Source organism: Corapipo altera, unplaced genomic scaffold, assembly GCF_003945725.1.
Source record: "Corapipo altera isolate COAL_440 unplaced genomic scaffold, ASM394572v1 24, whole genome shotgun sequence".
NCBI lineage: Eukaryota > Metazoa > Chordata > Aves > Passeriformes > Pipridae > Corapipo > Corapipo altera.
In genome coordinates this window covers 8,858,739-8,877,726 of record NW_020884903.1, presented here as the reverse complement: position 1 = coordinate 8,877,726, position 18,988 = coordinate 8,858,739, and the positions used below count along the sequence as shown (strand labels likewise).

The 18,988-nt window shown below is 33.6% G+C and overlaps 1 protein-coding gene across 2 annotated transcripts in view; it reads left to right on the top strand.

Moving 5' to 3' along the window:
- NETO1 (neuropilin and tolloid like 1) overlaps positions 1-18,988 on the top strand; it is a 65,372-nt gene that overhangs the window by 10,052 nt on the left and 36,332 nt on the right. For both annotated transcript variants that reach the window (XM_027650995.1, XM_027650996.1), the window contains exon 4: positions 4,533-4,781. In XM_027650995.1, coding sequence (XP_027506796.1) covers positions 4,533-4,781 — 249 coding nt within the window. The remainder of the gene's footprint in view (positions 1-4,532; positions 4,782-18,988) is intronic.

The window sequence follows — 18,988 nt, the reverse complement described above, 5'->3', positions numbered from 1 at the left end:
CTAGCACTTTTGAAGGTCTTCCATGTTCTTACAAAAGACCATTAAACTCTTTAATGCTAGATGTTTCACAGGTGTTAGAAAACAATCAAGTTATCACTGTATGAAAAACATCTGCTCAAAGTTCTTTTGTATTTCACAGTGATTTTTGTGTTCAAAGAGTTTTCATCAAAATAAGAAAAGAATCCTCTTTTAAAAGGAGGATATATGTGGCTTTCTTATCAATAATAGCAGGACAACCAAAAAGACCGAGGATTATTGAAAACTATTAGAAGGGTAGCAGCTCAGAGAGATGGGGGTAGGTGTTAAATTCAGTTTCTCATTTCCATGCAGTGTAGCAAATTGAAACAGATTTTTCACTTAACTTCAGCTGTCAGTTACACAGACTTAGAGGCTGATCAGAATTAAAACCTTAATTGTGTGGTTTTGCTGCAACTGTTCTACTGCAAGCTGGAATCCAATGCTTTTTTTTTTTTTTCATTGGATGTAAAATCTCAAGACAGCACTTGTTTAAGATAATTAGATGAAAAATATGACAAGACATGAAAGCATTAAGTAGTCTTTCCTTGGTATTAAATATTTTTGAAGAAATATAATTGGGAGCTAAGTATGGAAGATTTTTGAGATTTGGAATAAAATCATTTTATGAGACAATTTCAATATGTTTCATTTGGAGTTGACAACAGCTTTTCCTGATATCATAGCCACAGAAGGAGTTCTGAAAATGTGAATGGGCTTTACCTGTGAGTAAGGATACCAGAAATGGCCACTCCATCCTGCCTTTTCTGATTAGATGGCCAGATGCCAATCCAGTCAGGAAGATTTGCATATTCCAGATTTTTTGTTTGTTTGTTTTGTTTTTCTATGGGTACACACACATTATTATTAATCATTATTCTGAACTTGTTCTGACTTTATTTCTGTAAGTTTTACTGTGACCACATATGCCCAACTTTGTTGCAAAAGTTGTGGCACAAGATGTGTATTGATACAGTATCTACTTGTTTTAGCTTGTGTTTGACAGACAAATCCTTAGTTAAATTCAGAGTATAAATCTGAAAATATACCTTTTTTTGCTAAAAGGAAGCTAAAGTTGAGAGTTTGAGTTATGTGATTTCATCCTTTATGGTCATTTCTAGAAAGATTTGATTAATTTTGTGTCTTCTGTGGCTTATTGCAAACAAATAATAACCGTTAACTAAATGTTAAGATGAAATACAGAGGTACATTCAAAAGCACGTAATGAAAAGGTGCATGGATGTGTGTATTGCACCCCACAGTTACATACAATTAGAGAAACATGGAGTCTTGCATTCCTCAGGAGAGTCAGGCAAAAGGAGTTTTGGATTAGTCCTGTTTGGATTAGCTTGCAGAGCAGGCTGTGCCATGGGCAGTTACCTATACTAGTGCTTGAAACAGGTCTGGATATGCTTACTGCACATGTACATTTCAACTCCTTTTACCTTCCAAGTTAAGAGTACAGATACAAAGTACTTGGAGTGAGTGGTCCTTGACTGATGCGAGCCACCATATCATGCCTAAGAACGGGGTTTGGCAGCTCCTACTGGCATAGCCAAAGTGATGCTAGAATGTGACTTTAACATTTAAGGAGTGTGAACATCCAGTGGTCCAGCCCCCAAATTCAGTTCCTAGACTTGTTTTATTTAGCATTGGAGAAGTGGTGCTAACGAATATTCAATGCTCCTTTCTTAGAGTGAAGTAGCCTCTACTGATGGGAGCTTTGGGGAAAACTGAAAACTCTTGAGCCCTCCTTGAGCTGGTGTGATTATCTTTGATCCTGTAGCAAGATCTGAGCTTCACTAGGAAAATCCTTATCTTCACTTTGTTGAAAAATAAATAAAAACAGAGAGGTGTAAACTATAGCAATATTCTGATTGTAAAATTAGTCTGCAGTGTGAGATTCAGAGTACTACACTTTGTGGAAATTGTGCTTTTTCTCAGATTCACCTAGTCAATAGATCTTGTGTGTAACTGTCTCATTTACCCCCAATGACTCCTTTTATATTATACTGAGGGTATAACTGGCTCCTTTTCAACACCAAAAATCATATCAAATGACTAAGCTACACCTCAGAAGGGGCCTCATGCCCATTTTTAATGTATGTTACATGAGTCTTAGATTCAGAGAAGACCTGCTATGGGTTTAACCATGGACCAGCACTTCCACAAAATAAGACCGTGAAAAAGACAAAGTTTATAAAGGACAAGTATGTTATAATAACATCAGAAGCCATTTTTGAAGCAGGTGTCTCTTCGTGGCTGTGGAAAGCAGAGCAGCCATTCACTGTCTATGATGCGGTATGACACTCTCAGTTGTAGCAGAGTTAATCTTCATATCTAGTTTGTGATGTTAAAACATTACAATAAAGCTTTAGGTAGGTTAATAGCATAACATTGGAATAGTGTGTATATAAGATTTTCAAGCCATAATGAGCATTCTTAAGATTACCTAAAGGATTGTAAGCGTGGAGTTTCTGATGCCTAACTCTGCTGTCCTTAGGTGAATGATGAACACTTCTCAACAAATCTCCTTAAATGAAATAAGAGCATGAAAAATATGATACCTGATTGAAAGGTGCTGATTGCTCCCTTCTGCCCTAGTATTACTTAGTTAAGTTTAAATCAATATTTTTTATAAAAATGTGAAGTCAAAGATAGAAACATCTGAATAACATTAATTGATGATGTCTTCCAGGTATTCAATCTTTTACTATAACAGAAAAATATCTACTTTGGTCTTCAAACCTCACCAAGGATAAAATGAGTATGATCTTCTTCACAAGCTTTAATATCTGATTTTATTTTTATAAATTTTTCCATACTTTCAAAGTGGTTTCTTTTACATGGTCTGTGACTTTGGTGCAATTATTTGAAAAGCTTTATGTATTGCTTTCGTTTTGAATTTGTATGGGCACAAAGATCACAAATTTCCTGTAAATTGGTATAAATAACAAGTCAGTATTAAGTACTTCCCTAAATGTGAATTTCTTCAAATTGAAAACAGTAAAAAAGGTTTCTTTCTTTTGTTAAATTAAATGTTTCAGTAAATATCAATCACTCAATTATATTAACATTGTAAGCAAAGCTGTTAAAATCTTTTTTTCAAATAATGTATTTTATTGACTTACTACTTAAATGCTTCTTGTCAAAAGACGCTGTATTTATTTATGTGAAATACTTGTAAAAGGGTTCTGACTGTGTGCTTTTATGTAAAGATTTCGAGATTTACCTGATATCTTGTTCTTATTCTGTTAATTTTAAATAGTCTCTTTTCTTATGTCAGTAATAAGTTTGTACCAAAAACTTCAATTTCAAAATCCAGACAAGATCTAAGTTCTGGTCGTGTTAACAGTTTTGTATTGATCTTGAGGAAAGAAATGGAGAGATACTGACTTGCTGGAGTGGCAGCAGTTTCCATATTAAGCTTATGCACCTGGCTTGGACTCTGATATTGCGTGTTTTTGTGTGAAAAGAATGGTAACTCAGGCAAAGCTCACAGCAATTCCAACCTCTTCCAAGATGTGTAAAGTGTAGGACATGATCCCATGAGAGGCATAGCGGGCAATGACACAACAAATCTTTGCTTTATCAGAAGGCTTTGTCAGCAAAAAGCTCTAACACATCATGATCTAGACACTGAAGGCATACAGTTTTTGCTATGGAAGGATTAAGCGTAGGAAATAGTGCACCTAGGGAGGCTGCATCTGTTAAAATTTGTAGACCAAACCATGATATTTTTTTCTCCTTTTAAGAAAATACTATAATTCTACCAGTAACTTTTTTGCTTTATGTAGGAGATGCCAGGGAATATTTGTTTTATAGATCATTCTGACTGTCACTAGACTTAGTACCTAACATAAAGGATGGAACTTTTTCATGTCTAATTAAGTGACCACTATATAGTTCCTTCAAGGTTTTCAGTATATCATTTACTCTTTAGCTATCATCCTTATCTGGTTCTTTCTTAAGTGAGAATTCACTCCATTTGTCCTTATGTTTCAAATGAGATGATAAGTAATTTTGAGTATAAGCAATTACACTCCAGTTTGTCATTGACTGCAATACATATAGGAATATAATCTGCCCTTACTGTAGCACAATTACGATCAGCTTCTTCTTCATTGTCTTTGCTAGCTATAAGTATAAAAAGGCATTCTGATGAACACTCCTCCCCCAAATATAAGAAAAAAGTCTTTTACCAAATCCACAAGTTTCCTAAAAAGATTTTACGTTTGAACCAATTATTCCTAATTATATTTTGCTTTGTATCATAGATCTCTCTCTTATCTTTGCTAAGCACTGCTGTCAAGTGCGCTTTTTTAAAGGAAAACAATAGACAAGTAATTTGACAGTGTGAAATCTATAAAAATATAGATGTAGTAATTTTCAAACAAGTTTTTAAGCAAAATGTTAAGAAGCATACAAAATTGATATATTTGATTTTCTTTAGTTTGCTTTAGTTTTGAAGAGTTTTGGGTTAGAAAATAATCTGAAAATTTTCTTTTCATCTCTAGCTGCTCCTAGACAATGCATTGAACTACACTTTGATGAAAAATATTCCATAGAGCCTTCTTGGGAGTGTAAATTTGACCATATTGAAGTACGAGATGGACCTTTTGGCTTTTCCCCAATCATTGGACGTTTCTGTGGACAGCAAAATCCACCTATGATAAAATCCAGCGGCAGATTCCTGTGGATTAAATTTTTTGCTGATGGTGAACTAGAATCTATTGGGTTTTCTGCTCGGTACAACTTTACACCTGGTGAGTACACATCATCACACTTTTTAATAGAAAAAACTTAACGTAGTAACTTTTCCACTGGTGTATAATCATGCTGTTGAACAATATCTTCAACTGAGACTATTTTTATTATCAAGGAAAGTATTAATAGATAGGACACTGATAGAAGGCATGTGTATCTTTAACATAAAAGTAAGGCTTTTTCAAGGAAGTAATTTTCAGACTGCAGTTTTTGAAAGTATTGTTTTCAATTGAATTCTATTGCAGAAAAACCATTCAAAGTGTTACGTGGGAAGTTCTGTGTTTTATACTTGATTGTTACATTGTACAACTTTTCTTTCAAAAAAATTATTGATAAAGTATTCTAGTAAAAAAATGTAATTATGTCAGAAAATTCCATCATTGCTTTTCCACTTCACTAATCATTTCCCCAGATGAGGAGTGGAATAGTTCTCCCTTCTCAATAAAGCAAACTATTACAAGTATTGCCAGAGGAAGTGTGACATTCATACAGTAATATGTATTAAATATTTTTCTAAAAAGACTGTAAATATTAATTGTAATTACACTCTTATTCCTTGTCACTTTTTAAATTTAATTAATTAAAGTAAAACAAAATTCATATTCATACTTTCAATTAATTCCCTTACTCTCTCACTTACCAGCAAAAGATTGCTGATTTTAAATTTCTTTTTTGGCTGCAGCTACACTATACAACACTGCACTGCACTGCACTGCTGGATTTGACGTAGTTCTCTACGTTCTTATGTATTGAGTGATGAGTCATACTTTAATATAGCACGGTCTAAAGCACTATAATTATTGTCATTTTGTCAATTATGTCACTATTGTTTCAGCTAAATTGTTGTATTAGGTCAAACAATATTCTTTAGAAAATCTCCTAAAATTAACAGACCTGAAATTCTTCTTCCTTAATTATTCCAGGGACATCATAGAAGATGGCAGGACTTCTTGCTCTATGTGGCTCCTTTATGTGGTTTTCTTTCACTAATGCAAGGAAGATAGTTATAGAATTAACCAACATAGCTCAGTTTTCTTTCAAGTCAAGGATACTGTTTTGCAGAGGGTAAACCTATTCAGAAGGTTCAAACAGCAATAGAACACAGAATTTCTTCAGCAAATAACCTGAGAGCTCTATCCATGTATCTGTTATTGTAAATTCAAAGACAATGGACAAAATTTTGCATATTGACTCTGAAAAGTGAGTTAAATTTTTATCTCTCTGGATCTGTGGACTTTTGCCATTTCCCCACCCTCTGCCAAAAGTTCTTTGCTTTATGTTTCTTGTCCTTCTTGTTTCAAAGGGTTATGCATTATGGTTGAAAATATGTTCATAACACTACGTGCAGCTTATTTTGTCTAAAAAACTCTCAGGTAAAAGACAATTTCATGTATCATGTTTTATCCTCGTTGTTTTTCTATTGATGTAAGGAGAATTTCTATGCAGAGATCAATGCTGGTAAATGGTTACAGCAGCATAAATTATTCTAGACTTCAAATGGAATAGTTATCTTTTTTTCTTTCTTCTTTCTTTTTTTCCCCCCTCCATATATTTCAATAGAAAGCTCTGCAAATAATGGAGGATTTCTAGGAATACTGGTCAAAATGAGAATATGATTAATCTGACAAATGCAAAACAGCACTGCTGCCTTCTTGATCACTGGTAACAAGAAGCAGTTCACATTGAACATGATTACTTGAACAGTCTTTTATTATGTAGGCATGGATAAGGCATGACCTATTGAGATCTATTGTCCAAATGTGTGCAGTGGGAGGGGTCACTCTCAATTCATAAAAATGAATTATGGTTTTCAAGAGTGTATAAGAGTACCATAGAGAGGACTCCACTACAGAATTATCACTTAAACCACTGAGATCCATCTTAGGTAGTGAAAACTTATGAAATTAAATTATGAATACAAAAGAAAATTTTTGGCTAACCTCTCTTTAAAGAACATAAAAATGATCCAAAGCAAAAACTCATTTAGAAACTTTTGCTGTCTAGAACAGCTGAACACTCAGGGGAGATAGGTTGCCACTCATCTCACTTGTCGAAAGCAGGACACACTGCCTATCTGCAGTCTGCATAGGAGGCTTTCTTTATCCCAGTGACAAGTGCAGCAGAGCTATTTCTCCAGTACCAACAAACTTTGAGTGTCCCCACCCACCCATGAAGTGTTTCTCATCTGCCACTTTTGCATTTGATGTCTTGATGGAGGCTCTGGTTTGATGATAAAGAGATATGATGTTAAATGTGTGTGTGTGTGGCAAGATTTAAAAAAACCCAACAAAGCACTAAGTAAATTTGACTAAATTGAAGCTGCAACCATTTATTGTTATTTGAATGGTACCTGGAGAAACAGGGAAAGAAATTATTTACTATGTCTCCAGGGCGTATAAAAACAGCTAACTGGATGAAGTCGAAAATAAGATCAATTAAGGTATCATGAAAAATCCTGCACTGAAGATCTATTAGTCCATGCAAATGGAAACAGCCCTGAAACCAAGGCATTTTAAAACTAGTTTGGATTAAGTCTTACAAAATGAAATTATATAGAAAAATCCTAAGGAATAGACTAATATTTTGCAATTACTAGAACTTTTCAATAATTTCTTTGACTCTTTGGTATTGAAATGGTCAGAAATCTATCCACTGATGCAAAAGTCTAGTAGGGACTGGAGTTTTAGGCATTTTGAAACTAATGCAACCCTTTTGTCATAAATTCTGTTCCATTCAAATAGACTTTTTTCCAGAGCTCTTTTCAGCAGTCTAAAAGGTGAGATCTACAGAAGAAAAAACTTTAATGACAAAATCAGAGCTACACACAAAGCCAATACAAACACACCCAGTAAGTGGTAAAACTACTGACAATTTTTCAAATACAAGGTTCTTATTAAGAGAATAATTTAGGCTTTAATTTTTGTGATTTTATAAAGTATGGGGTTAAGCAAGGTGTGGATGAATGAAGCTATGTGTATGGCTTAAGGATAGACTATTTTCAATGTCAAATTCTAAGTTAAGGGGAAAAGTAGTCATCTTTTACCTTATTACAGCTGAATACCAGTAATAACGAGATGAAATATGGATGTAAAGTACATTTTCAACCATTTTGTACACATTAGAGTTTATAAGCAAAACAAAACTTATTTACTGTTTATATACTGTTTCAATTTTTTTTATTTTTAAATTCTGATTAACTGTGACCATTTCAAAATATCTCAACCTATGAAACCTTCATAAATGTGTACAAACATTTTTGTTGGTTTTTTTTCTCAAATCTGATGTATTGAAAAAGTACATGTCTGACTACAATATGTTTTATTTACTCTGTTTAATTTTGAATACAAATGTGAAAGACCCATGAGACAAGTCAAATGATAACTCATTCTTGCTCTTACTTTGCCATTCTTTGGGCCATGGAAAGGCCAAAGCTGAAATTTCGTTTCACAGCTCTGGGTCCTTTGACTCATTACACTCATTTTTCCTAAAAAAGTTATGTCTCAGGGATCTTTTCCAAAAGATGTTGAATCACTGTTTTGTGTAAAAATATTCAAGTACTACTTCAAAGGGACTTATTATGACAACTATTCTTTAAAATGAGTCAATTTTTTAGTATAGACAAGGATTCAGACAGAGAGAGGCTATGTTTATTTGAGCTTTCTTACTCAGCTAGAATAATCAGATTTCTGTTTATCCTGGTCCCTGATTTTGCAGGACAGTGGCTTAAGATAGCACATCATTACTTTCAGTTCCTTCACTTAGTAGAAGCCATCTGTGTTTTTATTTAGCCTCATTGATATAAACGTCAGTCAGTAATGTTTTCTGTTCAACTGCCTGATAATGGAAAAAGAAAAAATTATTTATGCTCATATGTCCCAAAAAGTGGAGTATAAAACACTGTTCAATCAGAATAATAGTATTTTACATTCCCATTGCAGTGAGTGTCAGAGTAATAGAATAATTGCATCATCTGTCTTGAGGGAAAAAAAATAAAAAAAACAGCTCAAATTTTTCCTGATTGGGGAATTTGCATATTTAAGAACTCATGAAAAATTTAATGTGAATTTCTTAAATTGAATCACAGGTCTAAAAAGCTTAGATAAGAGATTGTCAAATCATTTTGCCATCTAATGCCTATATCTTTCCTTGAGTGCATTTAAGGAAGGGACATTTCCCGATTGCCTGTGACAGCTGAACACTTGTGTGAGCTTGCTCAGTTGTTTGTATTTATTTGTTTATGTTCCTGTTCTCTTCCAAACTTGGTCTGATTGCTTCTAAGTTAGTATCAGCAATGACAATCACTTTTAACCAATTTGCAAACAGTTAAGCTTTTGAGAACCAGCAAACAGTCTCAGAGTCATGTGGCTTTGAATGTGGTGATCTTTTTCCTTTGGGATCAGAGTTGGTTTTAAAAATTAGGAGAAATTATTCATTATAACTCTTTATTTAAGCTTTTGAGCCAGAACCTCCTGAAGTTGCAAAAAACCTAAAAAGTGTGAATCTCTTTATTTATTGAGATAACTAGCCCTCAGCACTTCAAATTTTTATAAGCAGCTTGCTTGACTTACGAACTTTTAGTGTGTTCATAAAAGTGCACTTCATAAAAGTCAGACCCTTCCTTGCTGTTCACAAGGCATAAGAGCATCTGGTCTTCTGAGTGAGAAGGAATTTCTCACATGTAGGATCATGCATTGCATTGACAATCATGATTAGTTAAATAAATATTGTCTTTTCAAGGGAATTTCTTTTGTGTTGTGATGTCCTATAGATTTCATTATCTTACAAGAACTGTAGGTCTAGGCCTAGAGTACATCAGTATCATAAATATGAGAATGTAATGTGGTAATATGTTTATTTTAAATTTCAAGTGAAAAATAATTCCTTATGTGGAGCAAATGATTATCTAAAAGGTCTCATGGGATTCTCAGGTCCTGTATTACCTCTTATCACATACTTATATTTTTCTTTTGACAAGACCCAAAAGGTAACTACAGAACTTCCTGGTTTAGAAATCCCTGCATGCTGGGATATCAGATTACCAACAGAAAGAAACTGAACACTTAAGTCCCTATTTTGTTGAGCTTTGATATAAAAATAAGAGCAATAGCAATATAATGCATAGTTTTAAGTATTTTAGAATTGGAGTAATAATTGACTAGGGACATTAGAGTTTCATTTGTATTGACTGAATATTGGATTTGAAGGGGCTTTCAAAGTCTAGTGTTGTCTCTCACGCTGTGAGTGCAAGCAGTCAGTTTCCAGCTCATGTCATAACTCTTTAAATTCATATGTCTCTATAAATAGATCTTAAAAGACTTTCCAAGTTAATTTTATTTGGGTATTTTCTACTTCTGCCATTTTTATGAAAGACCTGTTCCAGGATCCAAATTATTAGGAACATTCTTCTGATTTCTTACCTAAAATATAGACAGCTTATGTCTTTGCCTTCTTACACCAAAGTTATTTGTTAACTATGAGACCTCTTTCCTCACCAGGGCTGCATGCCACTGCGTTGTGAGCTTAGAGATGACTGTCATCTCTATTTTAAGTTGTCCGTTTCCTTGTCTACACAAGTCAAATCCTTGTGCTGTCTTTTTGTGCCATAGGCTCCTTGCTCTCCCTGCCATCAGTACTACCCCTCTTCTGTACAAAAATTTCTTCTATGTATTTGTTCCATAACAAGTGGAACTCATACTTCTAGAGAAGTTTTACTAGGATATTATACACTTGTACAGGTACAGATAATTCTATTCTACCCCCACAGGAAATACCTTTCTTGATATGTAGGCGATCTCACCAATAACGGTGATTATGGTGTTTCGAGTTTAAAGATTATTTACGTAGGAATCACATTTCTCTGACAAAAAAATTGTGCTTTTGGAAGCACTTGGGAAGAATCTTAGCAAGCTTAGATGTGCATTCAAAATTAATACTAGAAAACCAACATTTTTAGATTAAGCTGCATTTTTACACCACCATTGTCATTCTATAAATTTTTTATATTATTACTTGTTACAGAACAATTAAAACTAAATCTTAGAAACAGGAGAAGATTTTTCCCTAAATAAGGTCCTTTTCTTATGTTCTTTTCCCTAAGGATAAAATTTTGACTTTATGCAAATATTATGCTGAGTTAGCATAACATTAGGTCTGATATAAAGTGATTATCCTTTGCTTTAAACCCTTGTAAAATGTGGAAATAACCAGTGGGACACAGACATTTGTTTCCCCTATTAATTCTTGATTTCTCTGTAATGTTTGTGAAGCACTTGAAAATAGCAGAGCAGGGGGGATAAAATGGAATTTGTAGCAAACAGAAAGTCTTCCACTAGTGTTTGTAAACAACATCTTTTACAGTGAGAATTTTCACTACTAATACCCACATTCAGAAAAACACATACAAAATCTGTTTTTTAGTGTCTTACTTACTTGTTCTTATTTAAACATTATAACATGTATTTCTTCAGGGAAAAAAATTAGAAACTTCCTGCCTCATATATAATGAATAAAGAGTTTTTAAATACTCTGCAAGGGTTTTCCAGTTCATCTGACTTCCTCATGTGGCAGATTTTCTAATAGATTGTACTGGGATGCACTCCGAGCTGGTTGTGTTGCAGCCTGATCCTGGTCTGTAATAGTTTCTCTTAGTGACCCTAGAAATGTGGATGTATGCAAAGATTCTACTGACATTAAAGTAATTCTTTTTCTTTACTTATACATTCTTTAAACCATTAAATTTTCATCTTTATGCATTGTATCTACAGGTTTCTGAGGTGTTACTGGTATAGCAAATAAATCTTAACACTCATCTCAGTGTTTTTGTCTAATCAACCTGAGTGTGGCCTATCTGTTAGATGGGAAAGCTATTTTTTAGTTTAGGCACACAGTTTCAACTGGTCTGATTCTTTAGCTGTCCTTATATGTTAGATGCAAACCCATGTTTATATCACTTGTTTTCAGTCACATATTTGTGTAGGTTCAAGTAACTGTGATTGCCTATTTTTTTTGTTATCTTCTTTTACGGAGTAGAAGATTTTATCAGCAATAAATGAAGATCTTTATTGAGATATTTAGCTTTCTTTAATAGATTCTTAACTCTTTGAATAGTGCTTTTTGCTAAATCTCCTTAAAGAAATATACACAAGCCCTTGTTAGAAATCTCCAAGTTCCCTGTAACTAATAGAGTTCTTGCCCAATAATTAGTAGCTTTCAACATTTGAGTCTTTGGAAAACTAAGTCATGTTTCTGTTTTTAGAACTGAATAATTTTGTAGTATACAATAGTTATTAAATTATGAAGTGTGTCAGATAAGAAATATATCCTCTCTCAGCCTTTGTTGTACATACTCATCAACTGTCTGGCATTGATTCATATTCTGAGGCTGATATTCATATTTTTTGTAAAGAGGTCAATCCAGAGAGTCAGTTTTGTTTACAAGTACTGAGGTGAATGTTATTGAAAATTATTTATGTATTTGTAGTTCTAGGAGGTGTATGTTGTTATCTTAATATATCTTTTGCAATATTGATGACTACAGCCAACCTTTATTTGTTTCTGTTGAGAAATGCAGACTAGGTAATTCTTCCATTTCAGATATCACATTTGAGCTTCTTTGACACTCAGATCTAAAAATAAGATTATGCTTCATTCAACTTTGATACAAATTTTGTTCTAAATATTTTGTAAATAAACTTAGGTGGCCCGTTAGAGTATCTATGCCTTTGATCCATCTTCTCTTTTTCTCCTATTACGTGCTAAGATATCAAAGAGACTGTAATCTTCAATATCGTACTGCTGTCATAGGGTAGAGAAATACTATCATGTGCAGTTCTTTCCATGTAAGGAACAGATTAATTCAATGATTTCTTTGAGTAGGTGTCATCTGCATGGTTAAATCTGACCAATGTGTGTGTTGCTAGACGCAAACATTGTGGAAAACGAGAGCATGAATCAAGTCTCTGAACACTCAGACTTAGTCCTTTCTGTTTTTTTCCCTTTTTTCTTTTTCAGTTTTTCTCTCTCTGTACAATTATAACCTACCTAAAGCTAATGACAGATTCTGTTTATCATATATACTTTTATCTTCTACATACATCGAGGAGTTACGAACAAATCTCCTCTCAGTAACATTGGCTGATGTCATGTGTGCAATAGATGCAGATATGTTGTCCTTAAAATAACCATTAACATTGAGGAAGTAAAAACTTGAAATTTTTAAGTCCAATTTCAAAATAATTCAAATTTTGAAATATGAAAATCTATAAAGAGTTATATGGTGGCAATAATGAGTTCATGTAAGAATCACTTGCTTAATGTGGGTGTTGTTTAATGTTTGTGAATGCTGAGTAGATTAAATGTAGGCTTTTTTTCCTTGCAACATTAATTCACATTAGGTAGAGATATTCCTAATCTTTTGTTTGGGAAAAGCAACAAGTACTTTTTTATTCAATTTATGTTCCATGTGTACATATTTTCAATTTGCATATTTTTTTTTTTATTATGGCAAATCCAAATGCTAGATGTCCTTCTTTTTTTTCTCTGCAAAACCTTTTCACTTCACAAAGGCCCTCAGGCCAACTAAGAATAACAGCTACTATAATTTAGCACTGTAATCCACCAAAAATCTCTGAAATTACTTTCTGATATACCCAAGGATAATTCCCAAGAAGAGTTGCTTAAGCTTACTGTACTCAAATGCTGCACTGACAAGCCACTAAATCCAGTCTCAATTTATCAAAGAACTTCAGGAAGCCTGCATCGAAGCATGTGCCTAAATCTGGACAATCTCCAGATTTGGGTACTTATTTAAAAGTAGGTATGTTTAAATACTGTCCTCTACCTTTCCATCTATTGTACTAGGTCAAAATAAAATATTTGTTAATTTTGGAGAATGGAACCAGTGCTTCTTCAACTCTTGTCACGAATTAAAAACTACTTTTCGACCTTTACAATGATGTGGTAGATCTGCATCAATTCAGACTTTGTCTATTTGACAAGTATCACACTAATATAGCCCTAAGTAGGTTTAATTTACTAACTCTCAGTTTTTCCTTTTTTTTTTTTTTAAATATTCTGTTACAGTAAGCTAAGTTTTTGTCGGATCATGATTTATGATTTGTCTTTCTTCCTTTGCTATTCTTCCTGTAGATATCCTTGCCCCTAAAAAAAACACCATGGATTTGTCTGAAATGAAATAATTTACTTCAGCCATCTTCTGCTTAGAACATAATTAATTCAGAGAAGCTTTTTTGGTCCAACTCAATTGGTCAGTCAAATTTACAAGTTGTAAAATGCAACCATTTGCAATGAGTACTAGTTCCACCCCATGGTTTTAAAATTTGAAACATAAAAAAAAGTTTCCAGTACATTTTTACTACATTCCTACTATTTGAACTTTCGATAGTGCAATCAGAGGGGCTTTTAAAAATAAAATGAAGCAGTACGTATGGATAATTTTTTGAAAGGGGAAATTTTATTATTATATAATAATCATATTATTCTTGCTCTGAAGATCCTTCTTGATTATGTCAACTGCACATTGTTTACATGATCCCAGCATGGTTTCCAGTTCACTAAGGAAATTAATGCCTGACATTAGGATTTCCTCAAATAGATTGTAGAGGAGATTTTAACTTCAGTGAGACAAAATGTTTTGGTCTGGAGCATACAGTTGAAAATGAACTTTTGATTAATTTCTTTTGTTTAATGTATAGGATTATGAGATTTACCAAACAATTGAGAATGCAATTGAACAAATAAAAATTGTGAAAATAAATAAACGAATGCTTTTGATCAACATTTAAAAATATTGCTTTAGAGGTCATTACATTAAAGATATAGAAAGTTTATTTGAATATTTTGATGTCAAAAGCCTATCTAGTAACCAGCAATTTGAGTCATGAGTAAGATGATAAGAAGAGAATTGTCAAATTTATTTTGAGAATTCAGATTTAAATAAACTGGTGTCCGTGGCAAATTTGTACTAGCATGACAGAAGCAGGCAGCGTGAAATGTGTTATTCTAGTCACATATCAGTCCCCTAAATGACACTGAGAAGCCAGAAGATGTTGTGTAACAGGACTTACACACATCATTTGCCAGATGTTATCTGATAGTTGAAGCTCAAGAGACAATGTTATCAAATCTACTGGTTGCAGTATGTGGGTTAACAAAAGATTGTATTATACCATCTCTTGTTTTCTCTGAATTCTATTTTTCTCTTTCTTTTATTTCTTGTAGCTCATTTCTCAAGTCTATGTGAAAATTAATATTAAAAGAGAATGCAGAAAATACTTACTAAAAATATTTTGTTCGTAAACATTGATTTCACTATGGGAATTAGACAGTTGGTTATTAACTGCTACCAACTATGAAGTACATACTGAAATTCTACAAAATAAGTTTATACTTTCAGTTTGTTTGCTTGTTTGTTTTTTAATAAAAAATGCATACTGGCTTAGGATTTTAAAAATCAAATTAATGTGCATCCTCCACTAGAATAATTCACAGCATTAATATAGTTTTTTATATTCTAGAATATTGCATATCAGTAATATTCCAATATAAATATAGATCAATGGTTTACCAAGTACTTTTAAATGAAAGGTTTAATTTATGTTTAACTTTTTTTCTTTTTATCTCCAGAACTTTAAATGACTCTTAAGTAAAGCTAGGAAAAATCCTGCTGTATGGGAGCTCAGGTTGTGGGCCCAAGCCTCCTTCTTTTAAAATCAGTATTAAAATTGTGAGTAAATCCAGTGGAAATCGGATTGCTGCTTCAGACTGGTAGATTTTGAATAGAGGATTAAAAAAACCGCAAATCTGTTAAATTCCATGAAAACTATATTTTTTAAACCTAAATTCTCAAGTTATGGTAATAGAATTAAAAATTTACTGATATGTACTAAATATAATCACTGTTTAGGAACTGCTGAATCTGCAGTTTCTGGGGTGAGGAAAAGTCAGTAGTAACAGAGTTATTATAGACTCGAATCTTACTGAATTCATACCCTAGGTTCCAAAACTCCACTTACCCATAGACTCATTTGTTTGCTGATGTTCATGACAAACCACTTTGAGAATCAGTTAGTGAACACAGAGTATGATAAATGATATTCCGAGAGGACGGAGGATCCATAATGAGAATCTTGTTTAAAGAAAAAATTTAAAAAGATTGAAGATAATCGGTTTAGAATTTATTATCATGTTGATTTTTACATGTGGGCATGTGGCAAAACATATCTTACTGTTACTCATGAGCAACAATCTTTATTCGTTAATTTAAGTGGAAATATTTGGGGCTAGAGTTGGTATGAATTATGTTTGGTTTAGTTCAATACATAGTAAGGCATACAGTAGGACTGTTCTCATGAAAACAGTAAAAGTCCCATCTGACCTCATGTCTTGTTTCCAACAGTTTATGCCTACTACAGGTCAGTATTACGAATTAAGTGTGGTTTAGACTGTTCTCTGGCACTTTTAATTGCATGAAATTGCAGAAAAATTATCAATTTGACCAAAGGGAATGTCACTCTCATGAAGTTATAACCAAAAGAAAACAAATGAACAGTAAGGCCAAAAACCTGGCTGTAAAACCTTGCTTAACCAAAAATTTATCAAAATTTTTTTTCCGATAATGTCAGGAGAAGTCGAATTTCATAATACTGGAAAAAAGTGGAAGGACTGTTGCTCACTTCCCATATATTATTTATATCCTTTAAATATCTAAATATTAGCTTGTATAATTAAATGTAAAATTCATAAGTTTTTGAGAAATTTAAGTAGGGAATTCGCATTTTAACACACAGTTGTCTTCTTTCTGAAACACTTCCTCAGAGGAAGCTGCTCCCCTATGCAGTTAAAAAGATGAAGAAACAAAAGAAAGTGCAAGAATATCTCCAAAGAAGCTCCACAGTATACCCTGTAGCTAAAGCTCTTGAAAACCCTTCTTCTCATTCTGTAGAGAGGGGGTTTTGTACATTTGGGGAAACTGCTGTGGTCAACAGCTCAGTGCACCCTGAAAGGACAGTTTCTAGGCAGAAAACCTCGTAAAAGTAGCAGAAGGAAAGATTTGATCTCACTGAAAAATATACTGTTCTGACTTCTAAAATAACAGGACAGAAGACTTAGTTTTCCCACAGTTGTTTCTGGGACTGATATGTTTCTTGGTGTTGATATGCCTTCCTCAGCAGTTCATAGAGCTATGTGGCTTTTAGAATTCCTCTTCTTGTTCACTGAAAATGTCCGTGGCAAGCTCATATTACAGTTGGAGTTGACAATTAGGTTTAAGAAATGAATTTCACTCTTTCTTTGATATGTTCTAGGGTCTTTTTATTTTATTTTTTTAATATTTCCTTTAGAAAGAGAACATTCAGGCTCCAATGGGGATGGAAACCTAGATTTTTCCCTTTGATCCTAAACACCAAGAGATTTCTACTTTGGGTATTGAATACATTGAAAACATCCTGTGACATTGACTATTTTGAATCATACAAAGACTGTTATAGGAGAGTACCAGAACATAATTCATCCAATAACTTTCAAAATCTAACAGTTGCACAGTAAAATAATGAATGTCTTTGTGACTATGGCTATTTCATTTATTTCTAATTTAGGTATCTTATTTTCTGGGGTTTCATCTGTTTCATCCCCTTCTGATATATGACCAGATGATTAAGCAAACAGGTGTTTCTACAAACACAACTCAGTTCCCTTCTGGTGCTCCCTGACATGATTCTTCCTTTAGCAAAAGACCACCTGGTGTTTTGCTAGGCTGTAGAAGAAAAATATGAGGAAACAGTACAAGAATTCTTTTGTTAAAGTGGAAAGTGAACTATTGACATGTGGAAATCAGAGGAGATGTTTGACTTTCTCATCACAGATTCAGTTATCTTCAAAAAGTTACCATCACTGGCATGGCCAACTACAGCAGGAGAATATTAGTAGGTGTAAACATTATGTTGATGTTTCTTTTTTTATTGGAAATATATCATAATGTACAATCAACTACTAGTGATGCAGTACTATTTGAAGTGGCAGAAGTAGCATATTCTTTTGACTATATTAACTCTAAATGATGTAACTATTCAAAAGAATACTTCAGTGAATGTATTCATTCTGTTGAATGTCCTGAGGTAAAACTAGAAGAAAGTATTTCTCCTATGATAAAACAACAAAGGCTATTCTGTATGACCAAGTTATTCCCATAAGATCCTTCTGTCCTGAGAAATTCACTCTATGGACTGAGAGAACATGAATATCCTGAAAAGAATATACAGATTCAGCACTCAGTGGTAGGGAGCAATAATCATGTATAAATATCTACAGAAGTAATGCTTGGCAATCAGTTGAGGCTAAACTCTCTGGATCATTTTTTCTCCTAGTCTTCTGCCATGAACTTAGAGTGTTATTTCCTTGGATTGAGCTAGGAGTCATCCATAAAAAACGAGACACATCCCAAGACTTAGTAGTATTGTGCTGAAATTGCATGACTAAGAATACTTAGAATTCAACATTATTCAGGAAAAGCACCATAGCATCACACATCTCTCTTCCTTGTCAAGTCCAGAGACCATTACTCAATTACAGGAAGCCTCTGGGATATTATCTTGGGGAGACACATACAAGGTGCTGCCCTTGACTGATAGTCAGTCCTGGTGGTCAAGTCAGCTGCACTGTCACAGCAATGCTGCATTACTCAGATAAAGTGGACTCCTGAGCTCATTCAGTCTTGTTTTACACATTTTCAGGAAACCAGCAGATGAAGGTACGTGCAGCCCTTGAAATGCTCATCATAGGATCCTTTTTTCCCTGCATTTCCACACACAGTGTGCTGCATAAAGGGAATATAATGCCTAATTAATTACTCGGCTGCTACTGTAAATATTTAACATAATAAAAATTATCTACCAAATAATCCTACTTATATCAAAGCTCCTAGACTGCCTCTTTCCACTCATCAGCCTGAGTATGATATTGTTCCCCATTCTTTTTCTCCTTTGTCACTAAGTCAGTTCCAAGAAGCATTTCTCACTTCTGGGATTTAAGAGCACATATCAAATAGTCCAAACACCATTTGAAGATGACACCGAGGCTCTTATGAGACCTTTTACTGTCTAACACAGTTCTCACCCATACAAAATTTACAATGGAGAAAGTCCCTACTCTGAATGGTTTACAGAGCAGACAATGGAGGTAAACAGGCTAA